The sequence below is a fragment of the Spermophilus citellus genome, assembly GCF_964194105.1.
Source record: "Spermophilus citellus genome assembly, chromosome: 1".
NCBI lineage: Eukaryota > Metazoa > Chordata > Mammalia > Rodentia > Sciuridae > Spermophilus > Spermophilus citellus.
The window spans coordinates 243,364,320-243,383,588 of record NC_138182.1 but is presented as its reverse complement, the minus strand read 5'-3'; the positions used below and the strand labels follow the sequence as shown (position 1 = coordinate 243,383,588).

At 40.4% G+C, this 19,269-nt stretch overlaps 1 protein-coding gene across 3 annotated transcripts in view; it reads left to right on the top strand.

Annotated features, from left to right (window-relative positions):
• The first annotated feature begins 1,151 nt into the window (after positions 1-1,151).
• The window catches only part of MAP3K1 (mitogen-activated protein kinase kinase kinase 1), an 82,515-nt gene continuing 64,397 nt past the window's right edge, over positions 1,152-19,269 (top strand). The window contains exon 1 of one of the 3 annotated variants that reach the window (XM_081282019.1): positions 1,152-1,288. Coding sequence is in view for 1 of the 3 variants with exons in the window: in XM_081282018.1 (XP_081138144.1) it covers positions 2,221-2,705 (485 nt within the window). In the remaining 2 variants the exon portion in view is untranslated. Of the gene's footprint in view, positions 1,289-1,973; positions 2,706-19,269 lie in introns of those variants that run through there. The other 2 variants (XM_081282018.1, XR_014020628.1) reach the window with 2 other exon arrangements.

Below are 19,269 nucleotides of genomic sequence, written 5' to 3'. Positions count from 1 at the left end.
GTGTCCATGTGCAGATACATATCAACACCCAGAATGTTTCCATAAAACATTACAGGAAAAATCAATCACAGCAACAGAATCTATTCGAATGACCAACATTTAGGTTTCTCAGTGATGCTGTGTAGTGGATGGAAACTATCATTGCTAGTTGAAAATGTTGCCTTTGGTCCCCAGTTTCAATCATCCTACAGATAGAGGTAACCTCTTGCTGGAATCCCATTTTTACTCTGCTCCTTTGCTTAAACAAAATTGGTCAGAAGTTGGAACCATTTTCAAAAGTTAAATCTTACTTTTCTCAATTATCTAAGTGAGAAAAAATGTAAATAATTTTTGTATCTAAATAAAAAATGAGGAAAGCTTATCCATTTCAGTTCAGGACTTGGTGGGTGGGGCAATCAGGGAAGACCTGGGAAATAGCTTCTGTTTGGTATGGATGATATGCTTGACTACCTTTAAAAAGCATATAATTATAATTTAAACGTAGAGCTAAAAAATTAACAGATTTATCTAAACTTTCAAAATTTGTATCCTTGGATGTAATGATCTAAAACTATCTTATGGCAGATGTCAGAGCAATATTCAAAACATTTAACTAATATGAAATCAGGACCCTTTTAAGAATCCCTCTATGTCACCTTCCTTTTCAGTTAACGTTATGTCTGAGAAGGGGGCTTTCATTTAATCTATTTTCGAGAAGTCAAAATAATTATTTTGTAGATTGCTCAAGCTTTTGTCTAGATACATTATGATTGACAAAGATAGCTCTCCCCTTTCTCTACGTGAGAAACCCCTCCTGCCCCCTGTCTTAATTGATGTTTCATAAAATAAATCTAGAGACATTGCTCCCAGGTTCTGGGAGATTTCCCAACTTAGACCAAACGTGTAGAGGAAAAGAAGAGACGGGGAAAATAAACGCGATACAGAAGGTCTACTCGGTTGAAAAAGTAAAAAATCATGAACATGTAAATGTTGCTTTCACTTCCCAAAGCACCTTCTCGCAGTCTCTCCTGGTCTGCAAGGGTTTCCAACGCCACGTTCGACAACCCGGGCATTGCAGGGGTGGGGACTGGGGAACCCAGCCCGTCACCTGACTGCCGGAAAGAAGGACGTGCAGCCAGAAGCATCGGATTTGGGGAGGGCCAAGACCTGACCGAAGATGACATGAAAGCTCTTCCTGGCACAGCGCTGGTTCTTACCCCAAACGTGCGCTCTGTGGTTCTGTATATGTCTGCCGAAGAAAAAAATAAAGATCTGCAGGGACCCCCGCTCCTCCCTGTCTCTCTAGCCGGTGGGTGTTTGTGCGGTGGCGGTGGTGGTGGTGCGCGCGGGGGTGGGGGTGGGGGTGCTGTCCCAAATCACAGTTTCAAGATGTGAAGTAAGGATGAGAAACCTTAAAGTTTTGCGATTTGTAGCACGAGGGGGTGGGGATGGGACAAAAGAGCTGGAATGCTTTCTTCAAAACAACACAACTTTTTATTTACTTTTGGTCCGCAACAGCACGTCTGGTAAACGCTGGCTTTTGCTTTGCAGCAAGCTACAATCCTGGGCGCCACCTGCGCGTCGGGCGCGGGCGGGCTAGGGGTGGAAGGCTGGTCGGCGCCGGGACCCCAGACATCCACTGCAAAGAGCAGTGCGAATGACAGACTGCAAACCCTCCGGCCTGCGTCCCCTTCAAGCACCATAAATCCAAGTTCGAACTAATTATTTCGTTCAGAACCTGCAACTCCCGTTGGGCGCGCTTCATCGACCCCCCCGCCCTCACGCCCCCAAGCTGGGCCGAGATTGCAGCAAAGGGAAAGAGGCGAAAAGCTACCACCAAGCCCCAGCCTCTCGCCCGTGTGGCCGGGACTACCTGGCCGCGCAGCGGTTGCAGTGCGCCCATCCCATCCCAGAGCGCCGAGCGCGGGCTCTCGGAGCCCACCGTGCTCTCGGAGCCCACCGTGCTCGCCCTTGTGGAATCGGGCGCACTGACCACTCCCTCCCTTCCACCTGCGGCCACCGCCTCCCCGGGCGCACCCTCCGTCTCCGCCTAGTCGCTGGCCGGCAACCGCGCGCCCGCCCGCGGGTCCTCCAGGCCGGCGCTGGCGGGCCGCGCTCACGCAGATAGCGCAGGCGATCCTACGCCGGCGGCGCAGCGCCCGCCCGTCCGCCCGCCCCCTGCGCTCTCCCCGCCCCCTCCCTCCCTCGCAGGGGCCGAGCGAATGTAGCCCGCGAGAGAAAATGGCGGCGGCGGCGGGGAATCGCGCCTCGTCGTCTGGATTCCCGGGCGCCGGGGCGACGAGCCCAGATTCAGGCGGCGGCGGAGGGGCTCTCAAGGCGAGCAGCGCTCCCGTGGCAGCCGCAGGGCTGCTGCGGGAGACCGGCAGCGGGGGCCGCGAGCGGGCTGACTGGCGGCGGCGGCAGCTGCGCAAAGTGCGGAGTGTGGAGCTGGACCAGCTGCCCGAGTCACCACTCTTCCTCACCGCCTCTCCGCCGTCCTCCTCCACTTCCCCGTCGCCGGAGCCCGCGGACGCGGCTGCGGGTGGAAGCAGTTTCCAGCCTGTGGCGGTGCCGCAGCCCCACGGACCCACGAGCCGCGGCGGCGGTGCCCACCCTCTGGAACTAGCGGCCGCGCCGGACAGCGGCGCCCCGAACCCCGTGGGGGCCGAGCCCGGGGAGAAACCGGCGCCTGCCGCCGAGCCGCCTCCTGCAGCGGCCCCCGCCGGGTAAGCAAGCGCGGCCGGGGTGCGTCGGGTCCTGGGCGGGCGGAGGGCAATGAATGAATCCCGGGCACCGCGCACGGAGTCCCGGGGCTCGGCGTTGAGGGGCTCGGCACCACTCGCCGGGACCTGCGCCCACTGGCACCTCGGAGCCCTCCAGGGTCGGCCGGCGTCCGGGTCCCAGCCGGGGGACTGGACGAGGACGTGCCGGAGAGTTTGTTATTGTTTGCAGACATGTGACAGGCGTGCGAGCCGCGCTGCGGGGACCCGTTGGGGAAAGGTGTGGGGCCCCAGCTGGCTTCGTGGGTTTCCGGGGATCGGGGCTCCCCGAGGAGCACGGGCGTCCCGGGGCTGAACCAAGGGTGGGTACCAGCCCAGCGGCGGCGCCCCGGGCGGGTGTCCCCGAGGGACTGGGGAGCGAGGCCCGAGCTGCGCGGGCGGAGGTCGGAAAGGGGCGGGGTGGACTGGGAAGCCCAAGGTCGGGTGGGGGGCACGGAGGGCCAAGAAGGCGGCAGGTCCCCGGCTGTGACAGGCAGAGCCCTTGGGCCCGTAGGAGCCTGAGTGCCCGGGCAGGAACCGGGACCGGACCCGGGCGCAAGCGGCGCGCCTCGAGTGCCGGCCGCGGGGGCTCCGGGTGTATCGCGGGGTAACGCCTGTCAAAGCGGCACCGGCTGACCGCTGCAGACTCGGCGGGGCTTGTGGTCTTCTAGGACGTGTGGATTTTCGAACTGCGACCCCCAACAGCTCCTTGTGTTCTTGGGAATTCATGCTGCATCACTAAGACTCCAGTGACTTCTGTTTGGAGTTTGAATTTGGCCTTTGAAGTTTGCATTTGGCGAAGTGGTGTAGGAGCCAGGACCGGATGTGTCAGCCATTCAGTTTCAAAGCGGTGGTGACTGCTCCCCGCAGCCCCTGCGGCGTGGCTGGGAACCGCAGCGCGGGTGCGGTGCTGCCTGCTTGGTGCAGCTGCACCGGCCGCCGCTGAATTCCAGGGGTCACGGTGCTGTGGGCTTCGGCTCAGATGGGTCTTGTGGTGCACGTGAATTAGGAAATGTGTAAGGTAATTTGGCTCCTCGGCCTCACACTGTTTTGGCTATTGGAAATTTTTCTGTTAAAAGAAGTTCTTTTAAGTGTGACAGCTATAATCTTTTTTTTTTTTTTTTAACAACTGATAGTAATTGCAAAAGCACAAAGTGTTGATGGGCGTTTAGAGTTGCTGGAAATATTTTCGTAATAGTCACTAGCTGCTGTATAGAATTCCCTGACATTTATTAAGGGAGTAAAGTGTGTCTACTGTGAGATGCGTCAGACAGTAAGTTTTGGTTAATTATTTTAAATGCTTTGATTCTTTTTTGTGCACTTGTTTGTTGGTTTAAAAACATGGTCCGTTTATTACTTGGAAGTCTTCCCCTACCAAAAAATAAATAAAATCTAAAAAATATGCTTAGCACTGTACCATGGCAATATTACAATGAAAGGAGATTTGTGACTGGTACAGTTTTCTGTATGCAGTGGTACACATAACTTAGTCTTACAAGAAGAAATGTTGCTCCACGGTGTCTTATTTCTGTGCAGATCAGATTAAAACTCAATCAGAATAATTCTTAGAAGGCAATTGTTACTACATTTCGGATTTTTTAAAAAATTGACCCCAAATTTGAGAAATTAATTTTATTTATTTTTTGGATATAATAAATAATTTTTAAGATTCAAAGACTAAGTAATCCATGCTTAATTTTTTTTCCTTTCTTTAAGGGGGGATTTTAATTGCACAGTATATTAAATAATGGATTAGTAAGCATAATATTTTTTCAAACAAGTAATTTTATTAACCAGAATGCTCTTGGTTCATCCCAAATGTCATATGCAAAGATTTCATTTGTAACAAAATTTTGATCCCTATCTTTTGAAATGTAGTGATTATTTTTTTCAGTTTTCTTGACAGTGGGGTTGAAATTCATTTGAATCTATTGGTGTAAAAACTTACATTATGGAGAAAAATACTTGTACTATAATATTTCCATGTGTTTTATTTATATTGTCAGATTATTTACCACTTAAAGTCTTAGAAAAAGCTGATTGTAAGCAGTACTATAAGATCTCAGTTGAATTGTGCATTTTCCTCTTTTTGACAGTAGTTACATTCATACTTTCAAGAGGAAAATCTAAAACTGAAATTTTTAAATATTTTTGTTTCAACAGTAGTAGAGGTCTGAAGACTTGTACGGAACTACTGAGTTTTTTAAAAAGAGAGCTTTGTGATTTTTACTTAAGAATTTCCTTCAGTTTATAATTTTGGATGTAGAAATTGGAAGTATAGGAAATACATTTACAAATGATAAATTATATAAGAAATACCCATTAAAATCAAAGATTTTATGTCTATCCCTCTTTAGGGTAACTGAAATCAGTGAAAGTTTAGTGCCTGTAAGTGGCGCCCAAGGGTTTGGGATTTTTCCTTATATTACAGAATTAGGGGCTTTTTCTTCCTATTTACTGTCTTTGAAGAAAAATTACAGTGTTACTCTCCATTGAACAGGCTATTGTGAGTTTGGTAGATATAATTACTCCATCCTATTTTTGTAACTTAAAAAACCAAACTATCAATTTGCTGGCCCATGAAAGAACAAGATATGCTGTACTTGTGTTAGTTTTTGCTTAAAATTAAGAATATTTCATAGGCTGCTGTTATATCCTCATATAGCCCTCAGTTTCACTTCCTTTTAGAAGTTGTTGAAATGAAAATACAATTTAGTGACCTGTTACTAGAGAGGACATGTAAGAGTTAGCTAAAAATAAGTCTTTTTAAAAATTAAGTTGGTGATTTTTTTAATAAAATAATAGAAGTAGTCACATAAGATAATCTTATATGATTTTGTGTTGTAGTTATAAATTGTCTCCAAATTCCATTTAAAATCAGGTAAAAAATGGATTCTTCAAAGATTAACCTTATTAAATATAATGCTGGAAGAGAAATATCAGAGCTAGAATTGTTGCCAACTTTTGTTTTCTTTTCATATCTGATCTTGGCAAGAGTGACTGGTTAACCAACATTCCTTAATATATGATTTCCAATACACTATAATAACTCCATTTTGTTAGATAGGAAAAACAGGAAGTAACCCTGTTCATTGATATTCTTTCAAGTCTTCTGTAGCACCTCAAGCAAAATATGTTGCATGTTTTAGAAATGGTCACTGACTTGTCAACTTGAAGATTTCAAAATGTGGGAAGAAAGGAGTGTTCTTTTAGTTTCACCAAGAGCAAAAAAAAAAAAAAAAAAAAAAACTAGCTACAGCTTGCCTAGGCTGAGTCTGCTAATCAGTCCTTGACACTGGCTATGTGCATTCCAAAGGAAGAAGTGATAGGGTGGCAAGCAGTGGGGAATGGATTTCCCCTAGTTATAATATGGGGCAGTCAGAAGTGCTCTGAGTTAGAAAGCACTACTTTTGCATTCTGTATCCCACTCATTTTCTTGGGTTGAGGGATATCTCTTGCTATGGAACGCAGTGGAAAATATGGCATGGAAAAGCAGTAGTCTCCAGAGTCTGCTTAAGAACTCCATCATGTGAATTATACCTCTAGCCATGGAATGCTTTGCTTGTATAAGATATACCATGTATATTCCTTAGACTTAGTTATTTCCTTAGTTCTGGCCTCCTCTTTTAATTTTAAGTCTAAAGTGAGAGCTACTTTAAAAAATAAATGGGAGCTGGAAATGAGGCTCAGTTATAGTGTTTGCCTATCATCAGCAAGGCCCTGGGTTGGATCTCCAGCATCCTTCCCAAAAGTTAAGTAATTGCACAGAATATTAATATGATGAAATGTGCAGTATTAGGAATAAGCCATAGTTGTCTTTAAGAAATAATTTTAAAACATTTTTATTTCTTTAAATTGAAGCACAAGAACATTTTAATCATGAAAGAAATCAGAACCAGAATTAAAAGGTTTATTGCAATGCAGTGAGATTAGTCAGGTACTCTTAAAATTACAAAAATATCAGGATTGTACTTGTGGCTTATAACATGTTAATTGAGCATATAGATAGGTGTAGATAGCTTTTATATATCACTTTCCTTGCCTTTTATCTTGGGTAAGATACACACACACACTTTTTTTTTTCTTATTTAATCATCTTATTTAATCTTATATAATCATCACTACAGCCCTCTAAGGCATTGTGATTTCTCTTTTCAGGAGGTTGAAACTCATTAGGGATGGTAAAGCTCCATGATCATACAACTAGAAGTCAGAGCTAGGATGCAACCCCAAGTCAGTCTGACTCTGTAGTCCATTGCTTTTCATTACTATGTGCTTCTTCCGTCTTCTTTTTCAAATTAACTGAAGGTTTTAAGAAGACAGTTGTTTTGCAGGAGTTCTGATAGACCACTAGCTTGGTCTCTACTCAGTGCTGCATTCATCTGCTAATACTTACACGATGAATATCTTTCTTAAACCTGCCTTGTGCACCTAATACAAGTAAGTAATATTCAGGATCCCCCAACATGCTAGGAAAAGAGGATAAATGATTAGTGTTCAATATTTCTTAGATTTATTGATTTTTGCTATATTAAATTATATGTGAAAGGAAATAAAGAATATGGACTGTCATTCATTCATCTTGATAACTGCACAGGGTGAGAAACTTCCAGTATTGCTGGATCCTGCCTCTTTGTTACTGTATGAGATTTCATTCATTCAACCTTTATGAACCTTTGCAGATAATTGGTAGTAGAGGAGAGGGTCAGCAGTACATAGCCTCTGTTTTGTTTAGTAGATGAGGATATGGAGGGGCACCCATATTTGTGCTCTGAGTCTCATCTACAACATTCCATACCATATTCCTGTGGCCAAACAGTGTTACCTTCTTAATTTTCTGAGGAATGAATTGGCCTTAGTAGTTGTGAGGGGTAGGTTTGTCTTATCTTTTGCTTATACATTCAGCCTGCTAGTTTTTGCCTGTTTTCTTTTGGTGTCTTCTCCCCCCCCCCTTCTTAGGACAGACATGCTTTAGTTTAGGATCACAGAAATGGAAAAGCAAATCTAGATACAGATTAGTTTAAAACTATTTTTCTACCTCCTCTTAAGAGTAATATAGATGGAGCTGCAAGTCCAGACATGATATTTTTTTCTTTTGCAAGAGAAAATCAAAATGAGGGCATGAGGAGCAAGAAATTCAGTATCTGCCAACACTGGTTTTAAAATTCAGTCTTTATCATTAATAACAGCAACTCTGCTCGTTAAGAAAACTACGTAGGGAAATGTAAAATATGCTCTAGGGCATAAGATGATCAAGAAGATATCCTTGTTTTCATCTGCCTATGGCATGTCACTGTTGATTTAGGTATGTTTGGTATGGAAGGGAGTTCTATATTATTAGTGACTGACTCCTTTGCAATGCCAGGCTGGTTAGTTTGATGTAATAGATTGAGATGTAGAATGCTAAGGAGAATCATTAAGACCCACTAAGTATATATTTCTGAAAGTACACTTCTGTCACCTGGGATTTATTAATGTGGCCATTAAACCTCTTAAAGACTGGAGGAAGTTCTTGGAGTTATATGGTACAACACACACATTTCTATCATTAGTGTATTAACTAAGTTTATCACATGCAAGCAGGATGATGATGGGTATATATGGAGTGAGGAGAGTGTGGATACTGGGCTTTGTGTGGATGCGCTGTTCTTGACAAGTAGATGTTATCATTACTTTTCTGTGTTGCCTAAATAATCATTTAACTGATATGTTATCAAATAATCTTCAAACTGGTCTTACAGCATTCTGAATACCAAATATCAGTTGTTAACAGACTAGGAATTCTATCTTCCTTTTTGTATCATGTCCCAGCATGAGTTTTTATGGTTTATACATTGCTTAGTATTTAGTTGCAGTAATTGATATTTAACAAGCAGTCATCGATCATTATGACCAATTCAATATAATATAAAATTTAAATAATTAGTGTGCTTCAATGACTTAAGTATAGTTATAAAAAATTGGAGCCACATTCAAGCTGTCAAGTAATTGATAAAATTGAGTTCCTCTGTTTGAAACAGTGTTACTTATGTTAATGAGTAAGCCTTCCTGATTTTCTTCTTAACCTTGGCAGTTCTTCCTTGGTGGCCCATCTTCATCCCCTGGAACATTAATGTTAAAAGACCCTTAGGGTGTTCCTAGGCCTTCTATCATTCTGTGTCTTCCATACCAACTGAGATTCATTAATGCCCTTTGATTGGTTATTGGCCATTCACAAGTGATTTCAGAGGTTATTTTCCCAGTTACGATCTCTCTGAAACTTAAGATCTACACCTAACTATCTGCATGATACTCTACACTCCTATGTCCAAGTCCAGATTCACAGTCTTCACTAAACCTTCTGCTAACATGCTCTCTGTTCATTAAATGGCAGAATCAGAATCTAGGAGTCATCCTTGACCCTCATGCTCCCCTTCTTAGGTGCTGGTGATTTGAGCTGCCATCACATCCCAGTCTCAGCATCCATTATCTAGTTTGGACTGATGTCACAACCCCCCTCACACACTGCTACATTATAGCCCTTTTCCCTCCCAGTCTGCTCTCTGGATTATGTGGCTAGAGATGTAATCAGATCTTCACTTACTCCCTCCAGAAAAGTGAAATGAATTCAATTAAATTTTAAAACTTTTCAAATGCTTTCCATTTTGATAAAGACAAAATGAATCCTTAACTCACCTTACCAGGACTCTTATCTGCCTTTCCAGGTCTGGATCCATCTCACACATGCCCTTGTTCTCCCCAGACCTGACTTCTTTCATTTCCTCAAGTTTAGCATACTGCCTCCTGCTACAGGTCCTTTGCATGCCCCCTCTGCCAGGAACTCTCTTCCCATTCCTCATGTCAGCTCTTCTTTGTTAAGCATTAGCCCATTCACAGATTACCTAGTCTGGCTTTATGGTACAGCATCCCTACTGTCAATATTGAGATTTATACTTTATTTTCTCAACAGGCTGAACAACCTTCTTCCCCAGAAGATGGCAAGACCTGGGTGTACAGGGCCTTTGACTGGTTAGGGACTCAACACCTAGCAAAATGCCTGCCACAAAATGAATATTTGGTAAATATTTATTGAATAAAAGGAGAAAGATAATGCCATAGCATGCCCAAACTAGTGGGGTCATCTGTTTTTCCTTTTGGTCAGACATAGTTTAGGACCTAGGTAAGAAGAGGTTAAAACAGCAAAATCTTAGACTATTGGTGTTTCCAAATTATTGGTTTGTGATAGACTCATTGGGAGATACTCCGACTTGTAGATATGCCTGGTACCTCAAGCCTCAAGGACGGCTAAATAAGGTTTACAGCAAATAGCTATATGTATGATAATTTTATAAGTTAGAAGCATGTGCTATGCATATGTGATTCTCCTATACTTTCTAGGGATTCAAGAATGTTTTTCCAGGAATAACATTGTGCATAAAAATGTTATGCATTGACATAACTGTTTGTTTTTCCAGGTTCTCAGAAAGTAACCTAAAGTTAAATACCACTTTTAGGATTCTTGTCTTGAAAACTCTAATCTCATCCAGAATTGACTAATTTGATAAGTCAGCCTCAGATAATAGAAGTTCACATTTGCGTTAAAGAAAAGATTTGTTAGACAACTACTATACAGTGTTTCAGGAGCTAAGAACCCATGTAACAGAAAACTTAGTAGTGGTAACTAAACCCAGCAGCCTCCCTTATCTAGAACACAGGTTAGCACTAAGGGGAAAAAAAAATGTCTCTGAGCAGCCAAAGGTTCTGAAACAAAATCTGTGCTTTGAAGTCCTTTGATTTTACACTCAGAAGAGTGTCCAGGACATTTGCTGGCTGTTGACACTTATCTAAGATGTTGTCCTTGCAGTTTTGTTCATTTGGTGTTCCTAACACACAACTTTTAACAGCAGGAGGGATGGCAGTGTGAGCTCAGCCAGAGGCAGGCAGGTTCCCTTATGGCAGCAGGGTTAACTGACCTCACAGACACAGGGGAGGAAGGCAGAAGAGGATTTTAAAACAGTGCATTCGGGGGCCACCTGGTGTTGGGACAGCTAGGTCCACCTGGATAGCCTCTAAAATTATATATTATTAAATCATAGCACTCACTATTCAACATTACTTTTTGAACATAACTTTCCTAACTTGTAAAATAAGTGTGATCAAGACTACATGATTATTTTCATTTGTCAGAGCTACTGTAGCTCATTATTAAAAAGTTATCTTGTTTCTATAGTTTCAGTGAATTAAAGTCGAAAAGTTATAATTTCTATTAAGAAAAATGATCCTTGAAGTGGTAAACCTCTAAATTATCTGAGTTATAGTTCTGCGGCCCTGATATACTAAATTAAGAGGCATACTTTAAAATTACATAAAATTAGGCGCTGCTTATTAGAAATGTCTTGTGGATTATCTGTATGGAAAACTTCTTTGCTTTATTTGTTGGCCTATGTCATTTTATACCCTACAAGTTATTTGAAATTAATAAGTATTAAGACACACCAATGTATTCTGACCTTTTTCCTAGTTAGATTTCGAGGAGTAAGGTTCCAACTCTGTAGCATTGACCAAATTATATAATTACTGGAAGCTTTTTCATTGAAATGAGATGGTTTCACAAACATTCTTAATGTCTGCATGTTCTAAAATGATATTTGTGTCATCAAACAGCACTTCATAGTTTCTTGCTTTTTCCCCCCTAAAATATCTTAATTGGCTATAGCTATTATCAATTTCCTGAACTTCCATTAGTGCTCTTAATTTATTTTTATTGAACCTTAGATTTGAAAAAGGTGCAACAGATTGATGTAAATATCAATACCCCTGAAAACATTTTTACAATTTTAATCTAAATTTATTTTTAATTTTGTAAGTATATTTTATACATTCTGGTACAAAGCATCTTCATACCATTATACTGTATTATAACAAGATTATGATGTTATATCTGGCATCTCAAGGCCTTGATGGTATTTAAACTTTATAGAATTTAATTTCAATAACATCATTGAACAGTTCTTTTGAAAGCAATGGAACAATTTTTTTAAAAAATGATGTCTTCATTATTTAATAAATAGAAGCATACTATGTGTATTACTGTACAGTGTGCTTTTTTTCTTAACAGTATGTTGTAAGTTATCTTTCTGAACAGAGAGCTGTCAATTTAAGGACTGTGTAGTATTTCATCAACAATATCTCAATTAGCCAGTTTCCTGTTTTTAGACCATTTATATTATTTGCTTTTAGGTTCTAATGTTAAACTTTAGTGACTTCTTTTATATGCAATATTTATATAGTTGGGCCTTTTGTTCTGGACAATAAATATTCAGAAATGGAATTCTGAAACAGGGGTGTGCATATTTAAAATTTTGATACTATAACCAGTTTGCCTTGTAAAACATTGTGCTAGTTTACATTTACCTCATAGTACATGAGAATGCCCATCGCCCAACATTCTTGCCAATATTGTGTATTATTGGTCTTCTATTTTTGCCAATCTGGTGAATGAAAGATGGCTTCTCACATTTCTTAGCTTTTCGTGTCACTGTATATTTTGTACTTATTTACAATTTCGTGCTTCTTTTGTGTACTTCTTTCTTTCTTTTTTATATATACTTTTTGTTGATGTAGATGGACACAATACCTTTATTTCATTTACTTATTTTTATGTGGTACTGAGGATTGAACCCAGTGCCTCACACATACTAGGCAAGCACTCTGCCACTGAGTTACAACCTCAGCCTCTCTCTCTCTCTCTCTCTTTCTTTCTTTCTTTCTTTCTTTCTCTCTCTCTCTCTCTCTCTTTTTCTTTCTTTCTTTCTTTCTTTTCTTTTCTTCTTTTTTTTTTTATTGTTGTTGGTACTAAGGATTGAACTCAGAGGTTCTTTACTAACGAGCCTCATCTATAGCCATTTATTTATTTATTTATTTGAGACTGGACCTCACTTACTTTCTGAGGAAGGCCTCAAACTTGTGGTTCTCCTGCCTCAGCCTCCCAAGTCACTGGGATTGCAAGTATGCACCACTGCGCCTGGCATTTATTTTCTTTCAAACATGGAAGAGAATTGATATTTTTCTTATTGATTTGTAAGCATTCTTTGTGTATTGTAATATTAGCCCTGACATTTGTTGCAGCTGTTTTCCTCTATTTTTAAGTTATGACTTTGATTATTATTATTTGCCATTAAGAAACCTTGATTTTTTTTTCAAATTCCAGTTGTTTTTCTTTGATAACTTCTGTGTTTAGAGCACATACAAATGCCTTTCAGAGAGGCAGTGCTGTGTAGTAAGAGTATAAGCACCTGAATGCTAGTCAGAGTTTCACTCCTATCAAGCATTGTAACTGACCAGTTTCTTATACAAGTATTAACTTGTGACTATTAGCTATATAATTATTAGCTATTATTATTCCCTATTGTAAAATTTCTAATAGTATTTTTATGAGTTAAAATACTTTAATCTCATATCCATCTGAAGCTTAAGGGTTGATTTTAGGGATCTAACTTTATTTTCTTCAAATGATTGGCCAGGTGTCCCAACACTGTTTATTGAGTTAAAAAAAAATTCCCTTTATCATGTAGTAAAATTTTTGCATACTTGGAAATTCTCAAACACATGTATTTCAGACCTTTTTTTGCTCTAAAAGTCTATATTCTGAAATAACAAAATTTCAAGTTTTATAGAAAGAGTAAAAGAAACCCAGTCATTTACCAGAAAGGAAAGGGTCTATCAGAAGATTATCAATTATATCTTTGCTGACTCATCCTTATTAATATTTTGGTCCCTAAAATATCTTTGCCTTCAGTGATAGAACTGTATGACCAACTGTCACCTGCATAGTTCCTCCCAGGAGGGACAGCTCTGCCAGGCACTTTGGCTATCGTGTATGCATACTGAACCCCAGTCCTCCCAGCCTCTCCATCCTTGTAGTCAGAGCTTCTTGTCCTTTTGGTGGGTGACACTGCCGCCATCTCCCTGGTTGGTCTGCTGTTAGTCCTTCCTCTCACCCTGCACTCAGTCATCCATTCTGTCTCACTTCTATCTACCCCTATGTCGACCCACTTTTCTCTACATCCAGGGCTGCTCACCCAGGGTCTGGACAGTCAGCCTTTTCTTCATCCTCAGGATGAATTTGAGACTTAATTATGTCACTTAGAAGTCCCTGGGGGTAGGCCTTTCCCACTCCTCGGCACCTCCTTCATTCCATACTGCTCGTGTTTGTGTCCCCCGGCTGGCCTTGCTTCCCTCACAGGGTGCCGAATGCTCCTTCCCTTATCCAGTGTACTCATTCTGCCTCCTCTGTGAGATATTGGTTTTTGTTTATTTGTTTTTTTCCTGTTTGCAATAAATTATTGGCATCTTACTAAAAGCAAAGGTGGCTGTTGGTAGAAATCAGCACTATACTGCCGAACTCTACCATTTCTCAATATTTGAGTTAGATTTGGCACCTGTTAAACATTTACTTTTTCCTTTATCATCATAGATGTAGTCATGACTTTCTGAGCAATAGTATTTTCAAAGAGGTGTATATAAACACATAGTATTGTAAAATGAATCAAAATTTCCGATTAATTTGTATTAAAATTTCAAAGGAGAAGTCTCAAGGAAAAAAATGTTGATGCTTAGCAAAGGTTGTCCTCTAGAATAATCCAAGGCCTTCACAGGTCAAACAACAGATAAACTCAAATGCTTGAAGCAGAGAGCTTTACTAGGGCATGGGCATGTCCATCACAAGATTTATATCAGCTGCTGGACCTCTGTAGGCAAAGGTCCCAGCAAGCTGATGGATTATAGGTAAGCAAGCATGTCATGTGAGGCCCGTAGAATCCCCTTTGGTCTAGTCTTTGGGTGTTTCTAGAAAAATAAAAGGGCAAAGTAGTAAGCATGCCAGTGTGAGTGCCCATCATCAATGCTGCCACCAATCCTGATGAGGAGGCACATATGCCAAGGAAACTTAGTGAATGCTGGGACCCAGTGGGGAGGAAGTCTCCACCTGCTGTCGCTTGGCCTACCAGGGGAGTTTACCTGATGACAAGGGTGGTTCTGGCCTTAGTCAGCTGAGCATGGGGGAGATGCTGGGGTATTTGAGGTGGAATGCCTAGAGCTAAAGAATGCAGAGGAGTGAAATAGGCAAAAGGAGCTTACAGGGGGTTTCCTGGCTTGGGGATAGGTGGAAACTCCATAGGCCCAGAAATTAGTTGTAGGACCATATTCAGGGTGGCAAGTATAGTTCAGGTAACCCCATCTGGGTGGAGACAGGGTGCAGACAGGGCCCAAAGACCAAGATGGGGACAAGAGTCAGGGCTTTAGCCAAATAGAACCAGGCAGAGCTCTCTGCCTCATTATTGTTCTGTTTTCCAATCGTTAGATCTCAATGCTTAGGACAAAATAAAAAGCCTTTGTAGCTGGACAGGTAACCACAGTGCACTAGGAAGTGGGTCAGGAGGCCCAAAAGAGGAGTTGCACCAGACATAGACAAGAACAGTTTGAAGTCATACTTCTGGGAGCTGTGGCTCTTCTACTCCAAGCTGTTCCCCATGATTTCCAAGATTTGCAGATTAGGAAATATTCTCGTGCACAATTAATTTCATCTACTCTTCTGAATGTGGTTTTAGAACTGTGCATTTTCATTTCATATAGTACTATGTAGAGATTCAGAAGGTCAGCCTGAGGAGTCTTACTAGGTACTTACTGACACTGGATTCTGGGAAAGTCACTTCATTTCTTTGAATCTGAAATTTCTCATCTCTAAAATGGGGTTAGTGGTGGTAATTAGATGATATAACGAAACATGGTTCTTTTTCTAAGTGTTTTATTAATGTGTATTCATTGTACATGTTAATGGGATTCAGTATTTCTTTTCATATATATACGTAGTGACTGTGAAGACACTCTACAGTACTTTGACTATACCAGAGAGGATGAGGGTGCTCAAGGTTACCTTGCTAGTCACTATTAGTGTAGCAAAGGCAGGTTGTATAGGTTGTGCATCTTCTTTAAAGCAATTATTTTTTCCCTATCATTTTGAAAGAATTTACTAAGAAAAAAAATGGAAAACTGAAACATTTAAAATTCTGTGATAGGGGTAAAGCATCTCACCAGTAGTGGATAGATCAGGGTTCTCATCACTTTGTGACCTAAGGCAGGTCTCTTGGGTTTTGTTTTCTTATCTCTGAAAATAAATAGATTGGCTTACATAATCTTAGTTCCCTTCAAGTTCTTGTAACTTTCCAAAAATTTAATTTAAAATTATTTCTTATGACTAAATTTATCTGTAATTATTGAAACAACAGATAGTTCTTTGAGCTTATCAACTCTGGGGATTTTAAACCTGGGTACCAGCAACCATGAAAAGAAATACAAATGAAAAGCATTGAAGGCTCAGAAAAATAGAAAACATATATATTAAATGACATTAAATAAAACAAAAAAAATAACTCTGCTGGAAGAATATTATTTTGCAAAGTGAGAAAATAAATTAGGGCAAAGCAGTAGCATGTTTGTGTTTAGAAGATATTAATTTCCAAGTTGGGGGGGCAGTTTTGAAAATCTACTTTTTGGTAAATTTACTGTTACAAGCTATTTTTTTATCTCAGTTTTAATTACAGAAAGAAAGGATATTCATCAGGTATACTCTCTAACAAACAAAACAGTCCTTTGTTTCCTATGTTTATAAAGGTCTCTTCATAAATGTGTGTGTGTGTGTGTCTCTCTCTCTCTTTCTCTCTCTATACACACACACACACACACACACACACATTTTTTAAACCTTTAAAATGTATTATTCAATGATACTTTGTTTCATTGTTTCCTCATTATGAAGTCTCAGAAAAATAGAAAATATATATTTTAAATGACATTAAGTTAAAAAATATGCTGGAAGAATATTATTTTAGATTTAATTATATTTGGGGGGCCCTTTTCACAAATTTGGACAGAGTTGGCAGTTACTGGAAATTACAAATTTCACTATGGATCATTTTATTTTTTGTGGTACTGAGGATTGAATCCAGGGGCACTCTCTTACTGAGCTATACTGCCCGCCCTTTTTTAAAAATTTTGAGACAGAGTCTCACTAAATTACCCAAACTGGCCTCGAACTTATGATCCTCCTGCCTGAGGCTACTGAGTAGCTGAGATTATAGGCATGCACCACCAAACCCTACTTTAATTTTCTTTTTAATCTAATAACTTTAGTTTCGAGTTCTAGAAAATTATTACTTTCAAGTAGATTGAGTAGAATAAGACCCTTTGACTGGTTTAATCATTGTGATTGTACCAGCTTGAAACATTTCCTCACACATCGTCTTGCCCAGTGCTCTTCTTCACACACAGAACTGAAGCTGCTCATAATTCATTGCTAAACGCAGGGACATCAGCAGTAATTACTTTTTGTCTTAGATTCCTGGTAGAGAAGAATACTTAACCCTTCCTGCTTCTGTCACAACCCATGGCAGCAGTTCCCTAGTTTTTAGTGTTTGAAACTGTTATTCAGATATTTATTTGGGGCACTTACCACGTACTATACCAGCTCATGGATTCCAGATAAGGCTGGGATAAGGAATAGAGCAGTCTTTGATGTCAGTTGCTTTAGCAACATTCTCAATTCTGCTGTTACTGGTCCTGTTAATTGGCTATAGGTGTTGTCACCAATAGTTAAAGACTGTCATCTGCACAGTGCAAACTGAAATTATTCTGCAGTTTTTAAGTGGATAGTAGAACATTCCCTCCACTGCAAGAGGATTTGCTAGGAGAGTTTTAAATAGTGCCCAAGACACATGAGAACAAAGCCTTCCCTTTTTGGGCTCAGGTCCAGAAAGGCAGTTTGGGCATCAAAGAGAAAAGGTTATGCTTAAGAACTTGCTTTCTCTTCTCCTTCTTACTTCCTGGGCCAAGTTTTTTTTTTTTGATAAGATATAAAACCATTAGTGTCTGAAGTCAGCTTATCTCTGAATCCAGCCACTTGCTAAGAAGTATGTTCAGAATTTCTTTGTGCAATATAATCTGTATTCTTGTTCAAGGGTCTCCAGAATAAAGAATGTCAGAGATTTTAATTTCTAAAAACAAGTTAATAGAAAATTCTTATCTAAGTAGAGATTATGTTTGTCCACACTTGACCCAAAATGAAGTTTTGTGATTTTTTGTTATTGTTGTTTATTTTGGCAGATTTTCTGTTTCCTGTTTCTCCTTCTTTCAGCACATACACATATCACATTTGCCCCCCCACACACACACACTATACATGCACAAGTTTTGCTAAAGAATTTCCTTTTCACTCCTTCCTGCCATGCTGTTCTGAGTGATGTTATTGCAGGATCTGTGAGCTGTTCTCGCTGAATTCTTTCCTACAATAGGGTTTTGGAGTGCCAGTGCACCCAGTCTGCCTGTGTTTCCTCAGTGCATTGTTAAAAATAAACCTTGTTTTATAAGTCACTTATGGAGCATTGATAGGGTCTGCATTTGTAATCAAATGTTACCTATCTGTTTGGAATTACCTATACTATACTTTTACTCCTAAGCAGTTCTTATGCTGTTGGGTCATTTTTACCCCAACTATTTCATTTTGTGTATATTTAGAGCACATGAGCTACATTTTTTATTAGCCAGAGAGTTTTGAAACCAGTCATACAAAAAAAATAAAAAATAGCCATAAAAGGTAGGTAATTTGAAGCTGTCATTTTTTGATATTTTAATGTCTAATCTGGAATTGATTTTTTTAATGTTCTAGGGGAGAGTACATTAAAAAGGCATTGATAAAAAGCATTGATAACAGCACTTATATGCTTTGTGAAAAGTTTCTGATTAATGAATGTAGTATACTTAAAATGTTGATTCATTCTTTCCTCTAGGCTTAGGCAGTCACATGTGTCAAATCTTTTAAAGTAATGTTATTTTTTCTTTAAAATATTATAATGTGTTGAAAATTTAGTTATTTTGGCATTGCAGCTCTGTCTTCCAGGTTTGTTCCTATGAAAATTACGTATTTTTTAAGGATCAGGTGTGTACATTTGATTATAGTCACTGCAGAGGTCTGACAGGTATCATTGGTTCCTGCACTGTCACATGATTCCCATCTGGGTCAGTAAGGGTGACAGTACTGTCTGTGCTCTTAGCTACTGTGGTTTTCATGTTCTCTCCCACAGCCCAGTAACATTTTGGAGTCTTTTAACTCTGGGAATTGAAAGCCTCACTAGTTTTCACACTGGGGTCCTCAGCAACAGAGGGAAGTGCTACTTACTGTATTAGAGCCAAGGCCAGGTGGACTCCCAGGCCTGGATAGTTGAGATGCCTCCAATGATTGTTCTTCCTGAATAAGACTTGCTTAAAAAGATATCGAGCTATTCTCCTCACAGGAGCAGAGAAGCAGCCAACTTTTTTAGGAGACCTGAGCAGGAACAAGACAGAGAACAGAAAGTAGGGAAGGGCAGGCAAGTAGGGAAGGTTTTGTAGTTGACTCACTCTGGAGCCAGTAAACTACAAAATCTAGTCAGGCCTCTTCCTGGGAGGGTAGACTCTGAGAGAACATGAAGGACCATAAAAGATCTAGCTCTAAATTTTT